This window comes from Bombina bombina, chromosome 2 (genome assembly GCF_027579735.1).
Source record: "Bombina bombina isolate aBomBom1 chromosome 2, aBomBom1.pri, whole genome shotgun sequence".
Lineage (NCBI taxonomy): Eukaryota > Metazoa > Chordata > Amphibia > Anura > Bombinatoridae > Bombina > Bombina bombina.
The window spans coordinates 682,772,731-682,792,787 of NC_069500.1; the positions used below are offsets into that span (position 1 = coordinate 682,772,731).

At 36.2% G+C, this 20,057-nt stretch overlaps 1 protein-coding gene across 1 annotated transcript in view; it reads left to right on the top strand.

Moving 5' to 3' along the window:
- FOCAD (focadhesin) overlaps positions 1-20,057 on the top strand; it is a 1,237,844-nt gene that overhangs the window by 755,912 nt on the left and 461,875 nt on the right. The window contains 2 exon segments of the mRNA XM_053702659.1: positions 6,801-6,933; positions 14,091-14,279. Of these exon segments, the coding sequence (XP_053558634.1) occupies positions 6,801-6,933; positions 14,091-14,279 (322 nt within the window).

The window sequence follows — 20,057 nt, forward strand, 5'->3', positions numbered from 1 at the left end:
ACTTCACAGACAGGTCCACCTGATATCTGCGCCACTGGGAGGAGATCCGGCAGCATGCAAAAGTCCCCAGCATCAAGCTGCGTAATTTTAGTTTCCTCGCAGGTATCCACCTCTCCCTCTCGATCAGCTACGACAGGTTCTTCTGTGAAGCGCGCCATTTCAATCCTTGTCAGCAGGTCATCAAACCTGCTGAGGATCTGCCGTTCATAGTCAGCAAATAAAGTCCTTAGTATGGCGTAGGTGCCTTTCTCCATATTCAGTGTAGGGCCTGTGGATTCCCTCAGATACTGCAATAAAATCACCTTCGTTGTTATAACCAGATAGTTCACATAAGTCTCCCAATATTCTTGCAGGTAATCTGGTATCCAAATATTGTACCACAGGATAAAAGTTAGATAAATTCAAAATAAAATCAGGAGCCTCATAAATGCACGTCCTCTTGCCTTAGCTGCTGGCTCCGCCCCCCGGATGTGCACTTTTAGCGTGCAATAAAGAGTTGCCAGCAATCTTCTTGCGGTACAAATTTGTTTTAATCTCTTTAGTCAAAGGTGACCCCAAAAGTTCAACATCCAAAAAACATGTTTTTTCTTTGTTCCATTCATATGTAAAGCTGACTCCTGTGTCTTTTTCATTGAGGTACTGAACAAATTGTTCAGCATCTCGTTCACCTGATCTCCAAATGATCAAAAGATCATCTATAAATCTTTTATAAAAGGTAATATTGTCTCTCATTGGGTTAGTGTCTGAGTATTCATACCTGGACTCAAGCCAGCCCATAAAGATGTTCGCATACGAGGGGACAAATTTTGCCCCCATCGCAGTACCTCTTAGTTGCAAATAGTATATACCCTCGAACATAAAAAAATTATGTTCTAGGAGAAATCTAGTTACACGCAAAACAAACTCTTTATGGGCACCGATCATGTCATTGTCTAAATCTAAGAAAAACTCAATGGCCAGGAGACTCTTGTCATGGGGTATGCTAGAGTATAGAGACACAACGTCAATTGTGAGCCAGCTGTAATGTTCCTGCCACTGGATTACCCTTAGTAGAGACAAGACATGAGTGGTGTCTCTTAGATAGCTGTAAATACCTCGCACAGATCTTTGGAGGATATTGTCAAGCCATTCAGATAAAGGGCTAAAGAGAGACCCTATGCCCGAGACAATGGGGCTGCCTTTGACATTGTCAATACTTTTGTGGCAGATGATGGAAAATAGGGACCACAGGGTGTTCAACTACCAAATATTTATAGGTGTCCCTGTCAATGATCCCTAAAGATACTCCATCATCCACCAAAGACCTCAATTTGGTCTGAAAAAGAAAATTAGGGTTCCTGTGCAAGACTTTATATGTTTCTGGATCCCTCAACTGGCGATAGGCTTCAGTTGTATAGTCTATTTGATCCATTACCACAATGCTACCTCCCTTATCTGATTGGCGAATAACAAGACTTTCATTATTGCTGAGTGAAGTGACTGCCTGATTCTCCTTGAGAGATTGATTGCTCTTAGGCTGTGTAGTTCTAAAATGTAGATTAGTTAGATCTTCTACAACTCTCTTGTGATACAACTCCAAAGCATTACCCCTACTTTGTATAGGGTAAAAATTGGAATCTGGCTTAAATTTTGGGTAAACTCTGGATTCTTCCTGTTCCATTGTGTATAGAGATTCTCTTTCTAACCCTTCAAGGAAAATTGCATCACAAGCATCCTGAAATGTTTGTTCAGAATTTGTTGGAATGGAATGTTGCAAATTAGTTACACTATTGTCAGAAAAGTGTTTCTTAAGGGTCAGTTTCCTCATGAACTTGTTAACATCAAGAATGGTGTTAAACAAATTGAAGTTGCGAGTTGGACAAAAACCTAAACCATAGCTGAGAACCCTTTCCTCTATATCACTTAAAGTGTATGAAGAAAGATTGATAACATTAGTAGCGATACCTAATTCTCTGTTTTGTCCCTCAATGCATACCTGTGATTGACTCGGGCCTTTGGATGGGAGCCTCCTCCCTCTGTTTGTTTTAGAACAGTCCGAAAAACCTGTGTATTGACACCCTGTGATTGTACTGGTAACTGTTTTTTTGTTGTTATTATATCACCTTTTTTCAATGTCAAAGACTTATCTTTTGGCCGTGCTCCCTGGTCTATAACTTCAGCTTGAACAACTTGAGTAACATTATCTACTAGAACAAGGGCAGGGGTAATGCTGGATGCTAGAGGATCCTCTGAATCAATGTCAGTGGCAGATGCTTCTTCACCAGAGGTGGAATATTTTTGAGAGGAAAATTCCTCATCTGTTACCTCTGGATCAGAAAATGAAACCCTTTTTTGATACTGGCCCCTTCTACGTCTGTTTTCTTTGTGGTGTACTAGCTTCACTACTTGCTGCTCCTGTTTCCGATATATTACTAGTTGCTGCATTCCCCTGATTTTGTGTGTTACCACTGTTCAAACTATGTGACCACTTTTTTGGTTTGTGTTGTGTCTTAGGTTTCTGCCATAAAAAGACCTTGTCAGTGCTATAGTCTTTCTGGTCCCGTAGGAATTTGACATGCTTAATGTGAATAATTTGTTGTTTAGATTGTTCAACTACCCCTTGTAACATTTTATCATATTCACAGTACTCTGCAACATCTTTGCATTTGTTAAGTTCTATCTGGAGTTCCACAATGTCATTCCTAACCATTAACAATTGATCAGTTTTATATTTAATTAACATTGACATCAATCTTAATGAACATTCAGAGAGAACCTGATTCCACTCACTGATGAAAGTGGAATCAGTTACAACAAACGTAGGAAATTTCCTAACTCTCAACCCTCTGGGTATCATATTTAAATCATAGTATTTCTTAAGTATCCAAGTGTCTAATTTTAATCTGATTTCCTTAAAGGGACACTCAATCAAAATGAAACTTTCATTATTCAAATAGTGCATGCCATTTTAAACAACTTTCCAATTTACTTCCATTAACAAAATGTGAACAGTCTTTTTATATTTAAACTTTTTTAGTCACCAGCTCCTACTGAGCATGTGCAAGAATAAGTGTGTATGCATTTGTGAATGGCTGATGGCTGTCACATGGTACTTGTATGCATTTGTTATTGGCTGATGGCTGTCACATGGTACAGGGTGAGTGGAAAAAACATAACTTTTAAAATTGTTAGAAAAAAAAATCTACTACTCATTTGAAGTTCAGATTAAGTGCTATTGCATTGTCTTGTTATCTTGGATTTGTTGATTATGCAAATCTACTGTGTTGACTGGTCCTTTAAGTCTCAACAACTCCATATTATTAAACATATCCCCAAGTTTAATACCCAGAGATTCTGTAGTGAAAAAATCATCCAAATCTAAGCCTTCCAGATCATCGTCATCCAAAGTTAATAATGAATAAAACTGAGTGTTAGCCTGTATATCTTTCATCACTATATTGGTGGATGCAGTTCCAAAGCTGCGTGGATCTTGATTGAATATTTCTAAATAACTAATTGAGTCAATTTAAATGCTGTAGATTGTTCCTACTAACGATACCACAAACCTCAGGCACCAGAATGTGAAGAAATATTGCTTAAGCAATCATAAAAAGAAAGGATTTTCTGGCGGCTGGAGTGTATCGTTATATTCACACAGAGATGCACACTTGTGGCTAGGTTAACCTATGGGCACATGAAGCACAGCGGCAACTGGGAAAAGTTATCATTGACACTCACCCCTTTTCTTCAGACCAATGTCTTCAAACGATCTCACACACAATTGTGCAAGTAAATCGCCACAAACTCTTTACCCTCCGTCCACCTCAAGCTGTCCGGAAAGCTGTGATGACGTTGCGTGTATGACCACGCCTCCACTTTGCTAGACCATCCGCTTCAGCCTCAGATGACGTTTGTAGGGTAGAGAACTAATCCCAAGTGAATTCGGCAAACCGGTCACTGTTGAAGGGGGAGTCTGCTTGCTATCCAGTCCTAATGCCGCTAGCTACAATAAGATTTTTAGCCAAAAACTTGAAGGCTCCTCACGGAACTGAAAAACAGCAAACTTCCTTAGCAAAGGGATACTCCGGATCTTTGGGGACTCCTCACAATCCCTCAAGAGCTCATAAACGTGCAAAAAGAAAAAAGATGATCCGGTAAGAGTCCCAAGGTGCAATAAAACATCAATTTTATTCAATTGTTAAGATCCAAGATACAGGAATAAGACCAGCAGACAGGTCTTACACTTTTCGGCTGTGTGCCGTATTCATAGACCTACAGAATAGTGTGTCTGCAACCTTTAAAAAGAGGCTGCCAAGCAGCCATTGGGCAAGCAATTAGTAATTAATTATTTTAAAGTATCAACACTTTTGTTTAAAACATTACCAATACAATTGGATAAACGTAATGATACATGGTAGGCATTGACATATACCTATAAATGTAATGAGACAGAGGAATAAACAAACATTTCAAACGAAAAGCCATAATAGTGACATCACCTCATCAAAAGAAATACAAATGTGTCTAATATATTACAATTAATGTTTTAAGATTTGCAGAAAATTCCTTTTCTAAGTGCCACATTGAAATGCTATACCATACATTATGAAGTTAGCTAAAAATGTATGGTAACATAAGTACAAAGTTACACTACTGTTACTTACTTAACAACATTACTTACAACTCTCATAACCACTAACCTAAAAACAAATCATAAACTTAAAAATATGTGTGTAATATAGACTAGTTTTATGTTTAAAACAACTAAGAGACAGTGCATATCAGAATTAGCACCTGATCGACAGTAATATCTTGAGACTGTGAATCTATAACAAACAATGAGTATCATTACTTAACTAAGTAATTATTATAAGCTTACTATAAAAAATTTGCTGCATAGCATTTACTAGATAATCACAAACAGCTAAGCAATTTTGTAACCTAGGAGATATCTCTCTGTTACTATATAACATTATTGTGACTCTCAGCGATATTAACATTTTGTGTTATAAATCATACAAATGCTATTGCAGATCTTTACATTGTAAAGCGAATTACTGTTACTTCCATAAACTTCTGTGAGATCACAATAAATTCCGAACAGTTTCAAAATACATATTAGAACAAATAAAATATTTTTAATAATATTGTGAGACTGAATTTAAAATACAAAAAACAATGAGTATCATAACTTAACCAAACAAACATTACAAGTTTACTAATAAAACCTGCTGTATACAATTTAATGACAATTACAAACAGCTAAATATTTTTAAATTTTTCTGTTTTGGTGATATCTCTTTGTTATTACATAACAGCATTGCGACTCATATTAACATCTATCTTTACCATAAACTGCATAGATGTGATTTTGTGTGATCGAAAAACATATGCTTTGCTCACTCCTAAGATAATCACTGTCATTCTCACAGATATCAGTGAGATCGTAACAACTTAGAACAATTACATAAGACAGTGGGGATATTGATACCAAAAATACAGCACACAGGCATTATTATCTATGTGGATTTCTATAAGGATAAACAAGATACTAGTGAAATCAATCAAAATATTTCAGTCTTAAAAACCAGGTGTTTAAATTGATATTACTACATTAATCTGATTCAGGATATATCACGTACTATATTTATTTAAGAGGTACATTTTGTTGCATCAAACCAGCAACCAATAAATACAAGATCATATTACATACCACAAATAGTGTCATACCCAATCAACCAAAATAAGATTATTTCCCAATTCATTAAGCAGTGATTTATTTGGTCACCCATGAACCACATTTGCAAACTTTAAATTACCAAAGACACGTAACAGCAATAACAGTTCAGTGATATTACTCACTTTCTGAGATGATTTATTCAGTCATCTGATACCCAATCGACCGTCTAGATGACCACATTGTTGCACACCGAATAATATTTGTGAATTTGCAAGTGTAGCACCATGGACTCTGTGTGTGTGTGTTTTTAATGTAACCTTTTTTCCCGATTTTTAACATTAATCTTATTAAAAGTTAAATTTTATATGAATTACTCCCATCTTTCTATTTTTGTATAAGATTGGACAATCATCATATGATGAGATCACGTCAGTGATCTCATTCTAGATTATACCTATTCCCCACTTCCTGAGTGCTATATGTGTATACTTAAATTAGGAGGTTCTTTTACCCCACTAAATAAATTTCTATAGTTTGTTCTATACACAGCACCCCCCAGCTCTATGTATATTTCAATTACTATATTCAATTATTGAATTTGAGCTATTGGAAGTTTTATTTAATTTACGAGTAGTGCCATTGGACCCCCTTTTTCCTTTCCATTGAGGAAGGACCTTCTACTTCAAGGGCCCTTCCTTCATCCAAATCTAGTTTCTCTGAAGTTGACTGCTTGGAGATTGAACGCTTAAATTTATCCAAGCAGGATTTTTGGAAACGGTCATAGAGACCATGATTCAGGCTCGTAAACCTGTGATTAGAAAAAATTTATCACAAGATATGGTTAGCGGTCCTGGATTTCATGTGAGGTAAGATTATATCTCATTTGGTTAAAAAAAAAAAAAGAGTAGCTACACCAGTGTAATGAGGTTTCTGCAGCCCAACTTGATGGTCACCATCACAGATGCCAGTATGTTTGGTTAATAAGTGGTTTGAAATCAGAGCTCAAGGGAGGTGATAGCATCAGCAGTCGTCAATTATAATATTTCTGGAAATTCAATATTATGATGCCAGCAATGTCAATATCTCTTCACAATGTAATCTGTTGCTTCAAAATAATTTTAAGTATTATGTTGTGCTATAGGCCAGACCGGAGTTGATTCACCCTGATGAGTCTGATATTGCTGAAGAAGAAGAGGAGAAGGAGGTGGATCTCTCTGTGCCAGGTTCTTCATATATAAAGTTACTTGGACTAACTCCCCCTTCTGCTTTGCCTGGTAAGCTACTTGCCAATAGAATTTAAACAGTTCAAAACATGTCTTATTAATAAGGTAAATTGATGATAAAATGTTATCCTTTTAACCTGGCTCTCCAGGAGTATTGTTTGTACAGCTCTCTTTCCCTTTATCTCTCCAGTGATTTTTAGATTGTACAAACTGCTAACTTTTTTTCTTTATTTATCTATATTTTGATTGTTTCCTCTATAGTATTAGCTATATTCATATGATAACCCCTCTTATATATATGTGCCTTCTTTGAGCTTGTGCTACATATGGTATAATTAAGCTGCTGTATTCTAATTCTTACTACCATTACCTCATTGTTCACACTACCTTTAATAATCTGTTATACTTCTAGGTATTTTACCCAGTATGTTTTCTTACAGTTACCTCAAAACATATCCTGTTAATCTTTCTTTTTTTAAGGGTAAATTAGTTTTTTGCTCTAACCAGGGAGGCTATTTGTTAAATTAACATTATAAACTGCTGTGCACAAGAGTATGGCACTACTAACAATTTTGTTATATTTCCTATAGGGTTGCACCGATACCATTATTTAAGACCGAGAACAAGTACCAATACTTTTTTTCAAATACTTGCCAATACCAATTTCTCAAAAACAATACAGACAAATTATTTAAGATAGCTTCTTTATAATTATGAAGAACTGTAACTCAAAAGACATTATGAAATAATACGTTTTATTTGCTTGTTGTCACAAAGTTGTCAAAACTCGAATAACAGCAATACATAATATGAAAAATCACAACCAACCAAAAGTGCAATACACTAAAAAAATATAACAGTGCACTTTTTAATCATGGGGAACAACACTATGTTATAGATTACATTGAATGGTAAGCTTTACCAATGCTCTCATTACATGTTCAACTCCATTAAAGTCTATGGAGTTGGAAATGGAAACATAGCATTGTTAAGCTTACCAATCAAATGTAATCTAAATCTAGTCCTATAGGCTGAGTGTTCATAGGAATTAACTTAATTTGTCTTATGAACACTCTTCCTGAAATTATATAAGTTAAGGATGTTCCTCAGAGTACAGTATGTTTTGAGCATAATTGGGCAAGATGAGAACTAGCAGTATAACAGGCAATCTAGCAATTAGAATACATTTTCAGCTATTAGTCTGTTTTTGCTATCAGTAAGGATGTTTGACGCTAAGCTGAATAGTCTTTCACTTTCCACACTACTACATGGGCAGAAATATATTTTTGTGCCATTAAACCTCAGTTTAACAACTGCCCAGTACTTCAGGGGTTTGTCTGAATTGAGGTACAGTGATCTCTCCCAGGTAGGCTTCCAGCTGTATAGTAGAAGCTTTCGGAGCACTACTATCAGACCTACAATAATACAAATAACAGCAATTTGTATTGGCAGAACAAAGTGAACAATTTTTAGTTAAGTCTCCACCCTAGCTTAAAATGAAATGGGAACATGAAGTTTGGAATAATGCCACAAGATGGCGTATGGGTAAGATCTGGAGGTATTGGTTTAAGTATCGGAGCATTTGTATGACTACAAGTACAGGTGCAAGTACTCAGTGCAACCCTAATTTCCTCCTAGGTCTGCAGTCTCTTAAAAACCTATTCTCCTATTTTAACTCCTTAAATGTGCCAAATGCTGAAGCTCCACTTCTTCATACTAGGCGCTGCCATCTCGGAGCTTAGGTATTCTCATTACCTGTGACAGAAGGGGTACACACTCACAGATCACTGATGTTGCTGGCATTTTGACAACTGGATCATGGGCTTGGGGTTAGCATGCAGAATACAAATTTAAATCTTTACATTTTTCTACACAGTTTTAAAGGTACAAAAATATGTAAAATAAAAAGTAGAGGAATAATATATAGAAATACAGATTCTGCATGTACAACTGCTTTGTATTGTGCACGTTAACTTGAAGCACAAAATAAGTTGTCAAAAACCTGGGGATCTGTGGATGGTCACTTCTGTCACAGGGTATGAGAATATCTCAACTCGAAGATAACAGCGCCCAGAATGAAAAGGAAGAGCTTCAGCATTTGGCACCTTCAAGGAATATAAGTAGTAGGACGGAATTGAAGTGAACTCAAGCACAGAAGGAAAAACAATAGCATGGTAAGTTGTAACCATGCTTCTGTAGTTGTGGCCAGCAGTTTAAAGGGATATAAAAATTCAAAAATGAAATGTGCATTTTAACCACTTAAGGACCACAGCACTTTTCCATTTTCTGACAAATAAATAAAAAAATTTGTTCACTTTTTCACAAACTTTTTCACAAATTTTAGGTTTCTCACTGAAATTATTTACAAACAGCTTGTGAATTATGGCACAAATGGTTGTAAATGCTTCTCTGGCATCCCCTTTGTTCAGAAATAGCAGACATATATGACTTTGGCTTTGCTTTTTGGTAATTAGAAGGCCGCTAAATGCTGCTGCGCATCACACGTGTATTATGGCTAGCAGTGAAGGGGTTAATTAGATAGCTTGCAGGGTTAATTTTAGCTTTAGTATAGAGATCAGCCTCCCACCTGACACATCACGCCCCTGATCCCTCCCAAACAGCTCCCCCACCCTACAATTGTCCCCACATCTTAAGTACTGGCAGAAAGTCTGCCAGTACTAAAATAAAAGTTATTTGTGTTTTTAAAAAAAACAAAAACATAATTCTGCTGTGTAGGATCCCCCCTTAGCCCCCATCCTCCCTTATCCCCCCCCCCCCAAACAGCTCTCTAACCCTCCCCCTCTACCTTATTTTGCGCCATCTTGGGTACCCAGTTTGAAATAATTTGTTTGGCTGCCCCCCTCAACATCCATTAACTTTTTAATTCCCACCCTCCCCAGTCCTCTCTTCCACCTTATTCTTAATATTTATTGTGCCATAGTGTAGGGTTTCCGCACGCGCCCCCGTGCACGCGCGCGCACCAGCCCGCATGCGGATCCCGCCCTCCTCCTTCACCGATGGCCGCCTACCTGCATCAGCTCCCACCCACCAATGATCACGGCCATCAATGGCGATGCAGAGAGGGCCACAGAGTGGCTCTCTCTGCATCGGACTGCTAGAAAATGTTATTGCAGGATGCCTCAATATCGAGGCATCACTGCAATGACATTAAAGCGGCTAGAAGCGATCACAATCGCTTTCAATCACAGACAACGTACAGGGTACGTCCTTTGGTCCCTAAGGGGTTAATGTGAAACAGAAACATTTTTGCCTTTACTTAGTTTGGTTTATTTAAGGGTTTTCTTTGTCATATTAATTATGCATTTTGTTATAATGTAGACAAAGTGCACTGAAAACTATTCATTTTAGTTTATCAATTAATCTACATCAGAGTTATAAATTAGAATACCTTTATTATACCATTATGTATTAGTCAGTAATTATCATTGAAAATGTGTGATTTCCTATATATCTATATATAGATCAATGCAATAGGAAATCATCAATTATCAGATGATCACCTGATAGGCTCTTGAGAATGTGACCCCTACTTAACAGTGCTCAGTCACTCAATGTGGTATTTATATTGGGTTCTGATGTCTGTTTTAGAGCCCATGGTATCCTAACAGTCACCTAGTAGAGAGGTAATTTAAATTCCTATGGCAATCAACTTCTGCCTATAGGGACATAAGACCCATTGTTTGAGGGGCTGTTTTTGTCTATTTGTTGTATGCTGTCTTCAGGGGTTAGGGGCTTCTTGGGAGATACTACTCCCTTACACTAAAAACAGCTGTTAGGTGATTGCAATTTTATGGCAATCACTAACATTGACAGGGGTATGAGGCACCTCATATAACAGAAAGAGCTCCTCTCTTTCAAAAATATGGTCTGATGACCCTCTATACCTCATCAAACACTTTCCTGGGGTGTAGTTGGGTCAGAAGAGCACTATTACCAGAACAGATTTCTTAAGTATTTGGATGTGCTACCTAGGAGGTTTAGAGATAATTGAAAGATAAGGTTTTGCTCTGTTGACATAAACTCACAAACATTCACAGATAGCGCTTAAAATGACTGTAAAATATTTAATAAAGGATAAACAATTAAAATTCATAAATGAATTATACATCAGTTAATACAATGGTGTCTATGTGCTGTATCATTTTTTAAATAGAGGTTTTATTTGTTCATTTTATAAACGACATGTATATTACATAGTTATCTGTAGACAGCTAACATTTGATGATGTATGCTGAAATGCAAACTACTTAGCAGATTCCATATATTGTGCTCAAAAATAAGACCAATATAACTGGATATAAAACAAATTTGAAGTACTTACTGGTCAAAAGTAGTTTTCGAGCTCCATAAATTAGCCCCGGTGCATAAAGGGTTTTCACAACAGCTTGTCCGGTCTCAAAGAGATCATGTGTACTTACTTTGGACAATCAGCAGTCAAATCTTAGAAATCAATACAAACTGCTGATCATAACATCTCTATAACACCCTACAATAAAGGTAATAGTGCCTAATCCGACTCAACTTTAATATAGGGAATCTTCTGTTATCAGATATACTCCCACACATCTGGGCAGAATAAACAACAAAACTCCACCGTGGTGTAATCGATCTTCCATAATCAGATTTACTCTCACTCTGCTGTATATAATATATTATCAAAAATAGTGATAATGGAAGTGATATTCCACTGTATGATATTATATCCAGAAGATTTTAGCCACAGATTATATCCCTGCCCGCTCCACAGTGATACATCCAAACAAAGATATAACAATTATTTGGTTACTCTGCTGGGTAGTGTATATAGGAACAAGTGGCTATAGAGTGAAAAATATCCTTGTGTGTAGTGCTACTATACTGTAGTGGTTAAAAAGAAACTCTAGTCTCTGCTGGATTCCCCTGAGGGAGCGACTGCACAGGTGATCACAGAAACTACAGTTTTTATTTAAAGGGATATAAAACCCAAAAATGTTCTTTTGTGATTCAGACAGAGCATACCATTTTTAAAAAGTTTGAAATTTACTTCTATTATCAAATTGGCTTAGTTCCCATGATATTCTGTGTTTAAGAGATACCTAGCTTTGTCATCTGGAGCACTACATGGTAGGAAATAGTGCTGCCTTCTAGTGCCTTTGCGCATAGATAACATTCTTGCAAAACTGCTGCCATATAGGGCTCCAGAAATGGGGCTGGCTCCTAAGCATAAAGAAAAAAGTTGGATGAAAATTCTGTGGAGTAGTAGCACTACACACAAGGATTTTTCTTTCATACAGGGGGTTAGAGTCCACTATATATTACTCCAGAGAATTACTCTTCCCTGCCACTAGGAGGAGGCAAATAAACCCAAAACCCTCAAGCTCTATAAGACTTCTCCCACCTCACTGGTAAACTAGTCTCGTCTTTGCCTCGACAGAAGGAAGGTGAAGAATGAAGATGTACATGTAATTCTTTAGTGAGAGGGGTTCTCAGAGTTGGGGCCCATTTATCCTCAGAGTGCAGTGTTTGTTGGAGGGATGCATTTGGAGTATGGGAAATTACACGTTTCAGCTGTTAGGAATTAGTCACAAGCTTTCCATAGGTGTTGCAGGGACCTGGCTTTGCCTCCTCCTGTTGGGTCATAGATATACTCCTATTACAGATCCTGGTGTGTAGATTGTGTTTTTCCAGCATTCTTTTAGAATTCCTAGGGTTTTGTAATTTTTGCAGGATGGTTTAAATAAGTGTTTATCTGCCAGCTCTTTGAAAGTCAGATTTCTACTCTTTTAGTTTTGTTCCGCAAGAATATTGTTAATCTTCCTAACATTCATAGCTTTGTTCAAGCTTTGGCTAGAATTAAACCTGTTATTAAGCCAATTTTTCTTTCTTGGAAGTTTTTGTTTCTTTTGGCTATCTCTTCTGCTAGAAGAGTCTCTGAGTTTTCTGCTCTTTCACGTGATCATCCTTATCTTATTTTTAAACAGAATAAGACAGTTTTGAGGACTATAATTGACTTTTTACCTAAGGATGTGTCTTTGGTAAATATAAGTCAGGTAATTGTTTTCCCTTCATTATGTCTTAATCCTAGAATTCTTCGGAGAGGCTTCTTCATAACTTGGATATTGTAGGAGCCTTGAAGTATTATGAAGAGACATCTAAGGATTTCAGACAAACTTCTAGATTGTTTGTTCACTTTTATGATTTCAGGAAACAGCAGAAAGCTTCTGCCATTTCTTTGGCTTCCTGGTTTAAACTTTTGATAAATAAGTCTTACTTGGAGGTGGAACAGCCTTGACCTAAACGTATTACTGCCAATTCTACTAGATCAGTTACCACTTCTTGGACTTTTATGAATCAGGCTTCTTTTGATCAAATTTGCAAGGTAGCTACTCAGTCTTCTTTGTATAATTCTACTAAATTCTATCATTTTGATGTTTTTGCATCTTCTGAGGCAGCCTTTGGTTGGAAGTCCTTCAGGCAGTTGTCTCAAGATAATTTTGATTTCGCCTGTTGGTCTTTTTAATAGCTTATTTTTTATTTTTATTTTTAAATCAACCCTGTGTGTTCTTTGGATCCATATTTGCATTGTGGATTTAATTTCACTGTGGAAAAAAGATGTTCGTAAACATAATTTATACTTACAGATAATATTATTATTATATAATATATTTTTTATTTTATTTTTGGTGTTGGTTTATTTTTGAGCACATCTTTTTTCCTTGCGCCTATTTTTTTGCTATTATTACTTTACTGCCTCTTTTGCTTGGCTGTACGTCAGACTAGTTTACCAGTAGTGAGTTGGGAGTATACCTGTTTACTCCACGGTGGAGTTTTGTTGTTTATTCTGCCCAGCTGAATGGTAGTAAATATGATAACAGAAGATTCCCTATACTATAGTGGAGCCTTATTAGGCACTATCATCTTTATTGTGGGGTGTTTGAGAGAGTCACGAGACTTTGTGTGCACACTGATTTTTACTTGAAAACTTACGATAAGGTTTCTAGCTACTCAAAAAAAGCAAAATATTTACACGTCCTTTGTTCATGAATATATTATTACTACAAATATCGGAAACTCATTTATTTATATGTATAAATCTTGTCAGCTCTTTTTAAAATGCACAATAAACTTCTTTCACCCTAGGTTGTAAACTGAAGATCATTATTTCCAAGAAAAGCAATACAGTGGTTCCAATTATTTATATTTTTCAGCATTTGAAGAGTTTTTGGGCTCCCTTGTGAAGCAGGAAATGGCTAACATGCCTCGTGGAATATACCATACTGCCCTCAGAGGAGGGGCAATAAGATCTGACCAAGGCAAGACTGTAGCTGGAATACCCAGTTTTATGGTGAAAATGTATGAGAGGAACAAACAACCAGGTCTGAAACCAGGACTTGCAGGTGATTTGATTTTATATTTATAAATATTACTGTAAAATGTGTCTGTTGGAGAATTATTTATTATGTCACAAAATGTTTATTATTAAGTGACTATTTTTAGTTCTCTTACTACCATAATAGCGCTCACCGGTACATTATATATTAAGCACTTCAAGACAGCTTTGTTTAATTATATGCTTGGGCAAATATCTGTTCATTATATGTAATATACAGTATATAGCTCAAAGTATATTAAGGTTTTCAATTAAACTGTGGCCGGAAGCGTTTTTGATAAAAAAAGAACCACGCCAGAAGAAAAGATAGTTGGTGGGTATAAGAGTAATTTGCAAAAGCATTTCTTTACGGAAAAAGGTGATTGATTTGTATATTAAACGTCCAGTGTAGGTGGTAAGGACACATCTTGTGAAGTAATTCAGAAATGCCTGGCACATCCAGAAGACTGCCCTAAGAAATATTGCTTAGATATAAAAAAAAAAAAAAAAACGTATGGGCAGACTCAATCTTTTGGTTGTTCTCTGCTGCCAAAATCTGACTTTATGTATTTTAATGATTGGTTTTGCAGTTTGCTGCTTTTTGTAATATGACTATCTTAAAGTTATAGTAAACTCTCCCCTTTTTAAAATCAGATCCAGAATGTTAGTGATATTTTAGACAGAGTTTAATTCATCAGTGTAACGAAGATGCGCTATAACATACTTTTTTAATATAGATATAAAATTTAAATACACCGTACTCCGCCACCCACTTCAAAAGTCATATTTTCTGTGAGCAAACGGTTTGAATTGTTGTCCAGTCAGCGTTTTCCCCATATGGCACTTTTGTTGTAGCTATACCACTGATTGGAGAACAATTCAAACTTTTAGCTCACAGAAAAATTTTCTTTTGAAGTGGTCAGCAGAGTGCGGGGTATTTGAATTGTATATCTACAGTATATTAAAAAGTAAATTATAGCGCATCTTTGTTATAATTGATGAATAAAACTCAATCTAAAATATCACTAACATTCCGAATCTGGTTTTAACCTCTTAAGGACATGTGACGGAATAAAACAATTGAGCAACCTGAAAGCTGTGTCCTTAAAGGGTTAAAAAGAGGGAGAGTTTACCATCACTTTAAGAAATGTTGCTTTACTAAGATATATGTGAAGACTTGATGGGCCTTTTGGTTTTTATCTGCTGTCAAAATCTGTTTCTGTGTATTTTAATAATAGGTACTACAGTTTACTGCTTTCTGGAAGTTGGGGATGTTTGAGCTGTTTTAGTGGCAATTACTTTATATGCTTACTGTTTTTTTTTAAGTGATTTCTGGATGAAGTGACATGTAATGAATGTTTAAATGAATTGTAATTTAGGGTGATTAGGCTGGCTTTTGCAAGCCATTTAGGTCTTGCTATCACAGTTTACATTTCAAGGATAAACACTGCAAGGCAGACTACCATTCTTTAACTTTGGTTATACTGTAATATTTCAGATGGTATCAGACTACAGTCATCAAGTCATGAGGTTTGTTAGTTGTTTTTTTTTATCATGGTAGACACCCTCTAGCTTATATATTCCCATCATCCCATCTCTGTCCTTCTGTAAATTTTCATAGTCAAGATGGCTGTGGACATCTAGGCTAACTGTTACAAGAACCCAGATTATTTGTTTTGCATCTGACAGCTTGTTGGCTGAGCAGCAATTTAGAAGAAGATAGGATTGTTTGATCGGGTTGTTGATATTTTATTAAAAATGTCTAAAATGTCTTCATCCTAAACTTATTATTTAATTTTCTTCATCTTCTTTGAATGAATGCAGTCATATGTGGAATTAGATGACACTGATTGTCTTTACTCAGTTTCTTCTGTTAAGAAGTTAGTGATTGGACTAATGGAGGCCACAACTTGTGGCCTAGTATGAACATTCAGGAGCATTTTGTAAGGAAAAAGATAAGGCCACTTTTGTATATTGTACTTTATGTGATCTGGAGAGTCAAGAGACCACTTGGCCACTGGCCACAACATATCTTAGATTAATACCGAACAAGCCACTTGAATATGAGACACCAATATCATAATTATCTAAGCTAGTGCTAATAAGAAAAATGAGTAGCTGGTCTTTATCAGATCTTATGAGACAGCTGTGAAGGAAGATTAGACAGTATTCATTTCTAGAATACTGAGATTACACTATAAACTATAAATAGTGATGCACCGAAATGAAAATTCTGGACCGAAACCGAATCCGAAAATCCGGGATGCACTTGGCCGAAAACCGAAACTGATACCGAAAATGTATTTTTTCAAATTAATCATTTTTATTTTATTTTTTTGCATAATTAGAGCCAATAAAAAAAGCCCACCCTTTTATTGAAAGTAACACGCTAAAACTGAACAAATATATCTTAACACAATAATATGCTACACAATAATTTTACCAAGAAAAAAAAAAACGGCAAAAAATAATGCCATTTTTGGCCATATGTTTCTGCGACCAAAATTTTGGTGCATCCCTACTTAAAACAATTATAAATATTAATATACTGTATTATTCTTCATTTAGTTCTATGTAACAATCATATTTAACAGTTTGTTTTTTTTACCAATTATCCAAATAAAGTATAGTCCTAGAAAACTCATTATATGCAGAACAGTAAGTCAAGTAATAAACTTAAACAGCAGCTCTAGGCTAGCATCAAATTTGAAACATGCTATACAATAATTTTACCGAAAATAACAGGCAAAAAAAACGAAAACCGAAACAGCCAAAAATGCCATTTTCGGCCAAAACTTTCTGCGGCCGAAATTTCGGTGCATCCCTAACTATAAAGTATCATTAAGCAGACTTAAGTCAGATATTTTAATACTCAAAGTCTATATCAAATCATGTGGAGCATTTCTGCTAACAGTTTTACCTGGGTCAACTGCTAGGGTCTTCCCCACCAGTTAATGTAATTGATCTGAAAAACAGATTAAACCACTCAGGTTTAGGACATAAGTATTATAACTTCATGGCAAAGTAAATGATAGAGCATAGCCGCAAAGATATTACACAATCCTGAGATTATAAACATCTATATAAGGAGTCACTCTCCAGGTATATCTCCTATCCACTTTCATGTAATAGTATGCTGGAAAAAAACTAAAAAACAAAAAAAATATAAAAAAGTTGAGATTAAAGAGATATGAAACCTAATTTCTTTATTTCATGATTCAGATAGAGCATATAATTTAAAACAACTTTCCAGTTTTCTTCTATTATTATATGTGCTTTGTTGTCTTGGTATCCTTTGTTAAAGTAGCAACAATGCACTACTTGGAACTAACTGAACCAATGAGAAGAGCAGCAGTTATGCATAGCTGCCCCTGAGCCTACCAAGGTATTATTTTCAACAAAGGATACCAAGAGAACAAATAAAATTAGATAGTAGAAGTAAAAATGTTGTTTTTTATGTCCCTTTAATCAGTCTACAAAATTATTAGATTGACTTTTTAGGGCTATCTAGATCAGAAAGGGTATACGTAACTTATGCACAGCCTAACTCACAGACCTCAGTAGCTCCACAAATGTAACTAAAGCAAACTAGGCATTTGCTATAAAAGCTCACACATTTACACATGGGGAAAAGAGAAATACACATCCTAATTTCACAATTATAGACATGAAAAAATCCTCCTTAAGTAGATCCGCACGCAATGACTATAGGAAGTTTCATATTAAGGCACTCTAACTATGGGGCATATGAAAAACAGAGCTTGTTTGAGCCAAGACAGAAATTATCCATAAGGCATCACTGGAGCAATTCACAATAAAGATCAAATAAAATGACTATGGGTTAGATTCCGAGTGGAGCGCTATTTATCTTTCCTGCTCATGCGTTAACTCTGCTAAGTGTAAGCTTTTTGCGCGCATTGGGTAGCATATTACAAGTTGAAAGTAAAAAAGTTTTTGCTTGAGCGCTAACCCGACATGCACAAAAAGCCGGATTTGGAATATCACGACCCGTAATCCCCCATAGACTGACTTCAATGGAGTGCAAAACATGGGGGGGAGAACTAACACCTATTAGTCGCTCAAACCGAATAATGTTTTCTCCAATGTGCTAACCTGACAGGAAATATGAATATTTCACATTCCAATGTTCTTCACATAGCAAAATATGTTCTTTTTATTCTTAAATGCATATTTATATATGATGGTTTTATGGTAAAAATATATATTTATACCTATATAATACATATTCCCCAATGTCAAAACATTGGAATGTGAAATATATACAGTTTAACACTTAAAAATTTATATTGCATAAATATAATTTTTCATGTTTTCAGCTATTTGACTGCAAAGGGCTCCAGTGCACATATGTGTGTATATATATATATAAGTGTAAAGAAGCGTGCTGGAAGGAATTCAGCGCCAGTTAGTGTGCCCACCACAAATATATTTGGTCACAAAGGGAATTTACTGATCAAATAAAAACCTTACAATAATGATAGTAAAGTTTCTAAAGATAACAATACTAATAGCTGTAATGATTACTATAAGGTAAGACGAGTCCACGGATTCATCCTTTACTTGTGGGATATTATCCTCCTGCTAACAGGAAGTGACAAAGAGCACCACAGCAGAGCTGTCTATATAGCTCCTCCCTTAGCTCCACCCCCAGTCATTCTCTTTGCCTACTCTAAGTACTAGGAAGGGTAAAGTGAAAGAGGTGATAAAATATTAGTTTTTAATTTCTTCAAGCAATAGTTAGTTATTTTAAATGGTACCGGTGTGTACTATTTACTCTCAGGCAGCAGATGGATGAAGACTTCTGCGTAGAGGATGATGATTTTAGCATTTGTAACTAAGGTCCAGTGCTGTTCCCACAGAGGCTGAGGAGTACAGGAAACTTCAGTGTGAGGAATGTTTTCATGCTATGCAGCAGTGAGGTATGTTCAGTCATATTTTTCTGGAGAGAGTGTGTATTTCAGAAAGGCTGCCAGTATCCCCATGAGGGTAAGCAGTAATCCTAAGAGCTATAAGAAGGGTATTACTAAGCTTGCAAAAGGGGCTAATTACAAAAATGGTTGACACTGAGTTGTAAATGTTTGTGGGCAAACGTATTATGAACTGGGAGTGCTGTTTAACGTTTTGTGGGCAATAACGTTTTTGGGCAACTTTATTGAGGGTACACTTGGCTTATTTTTTTGGGTCTCAGAACCCACATGGCTAGTTGAAAACCGCCCTGGTGCGATTCTTTGAGGCTGTAGAGACATCGAGTGAGATGGGCGGGGCCTATTTTCGTGCCTCAGATGCACAGTTATTTTCTCTCAGCAAGCAGAAAGCTCTAACTCCTGAGGGCCCTTGTGAATGTTTTGGGCCAAATCGAAGCTTTTTCCCCATATTTACTATCCCTGAGGGCAGGTAGTGCCACAGCAGGGCTGTGGCAAGGTGCTGAGGTTTTTTTTTTCCGGATTTAGGCCTAATTTCAATCCGGTTTGCACATCAAAGGGTTAAATGTTAAAATTCCTTGTGGGGCAATCTTAACTACATATATTGTGTCTGCTTGCAAAAATTTGGAAAAGTGTTTTCATGCTTGTTTATAGTCATTACTAGCCTGTTCAACATGTCTGACATTGAGGAAAGTCAATGTTCAATATGTTTAGAAGCCATTGTGGAATCTCCACTTAGAATGTGTCCCTCATGCACTGAAAGGTCTGTTTTGCAGAACGTGTATGCTTTTTTTCTCTTAAAGGCACAGTACCGTTTTTTAAGATTATTTTTTTCACTAAATAAATTGCAAAGAACATATTTT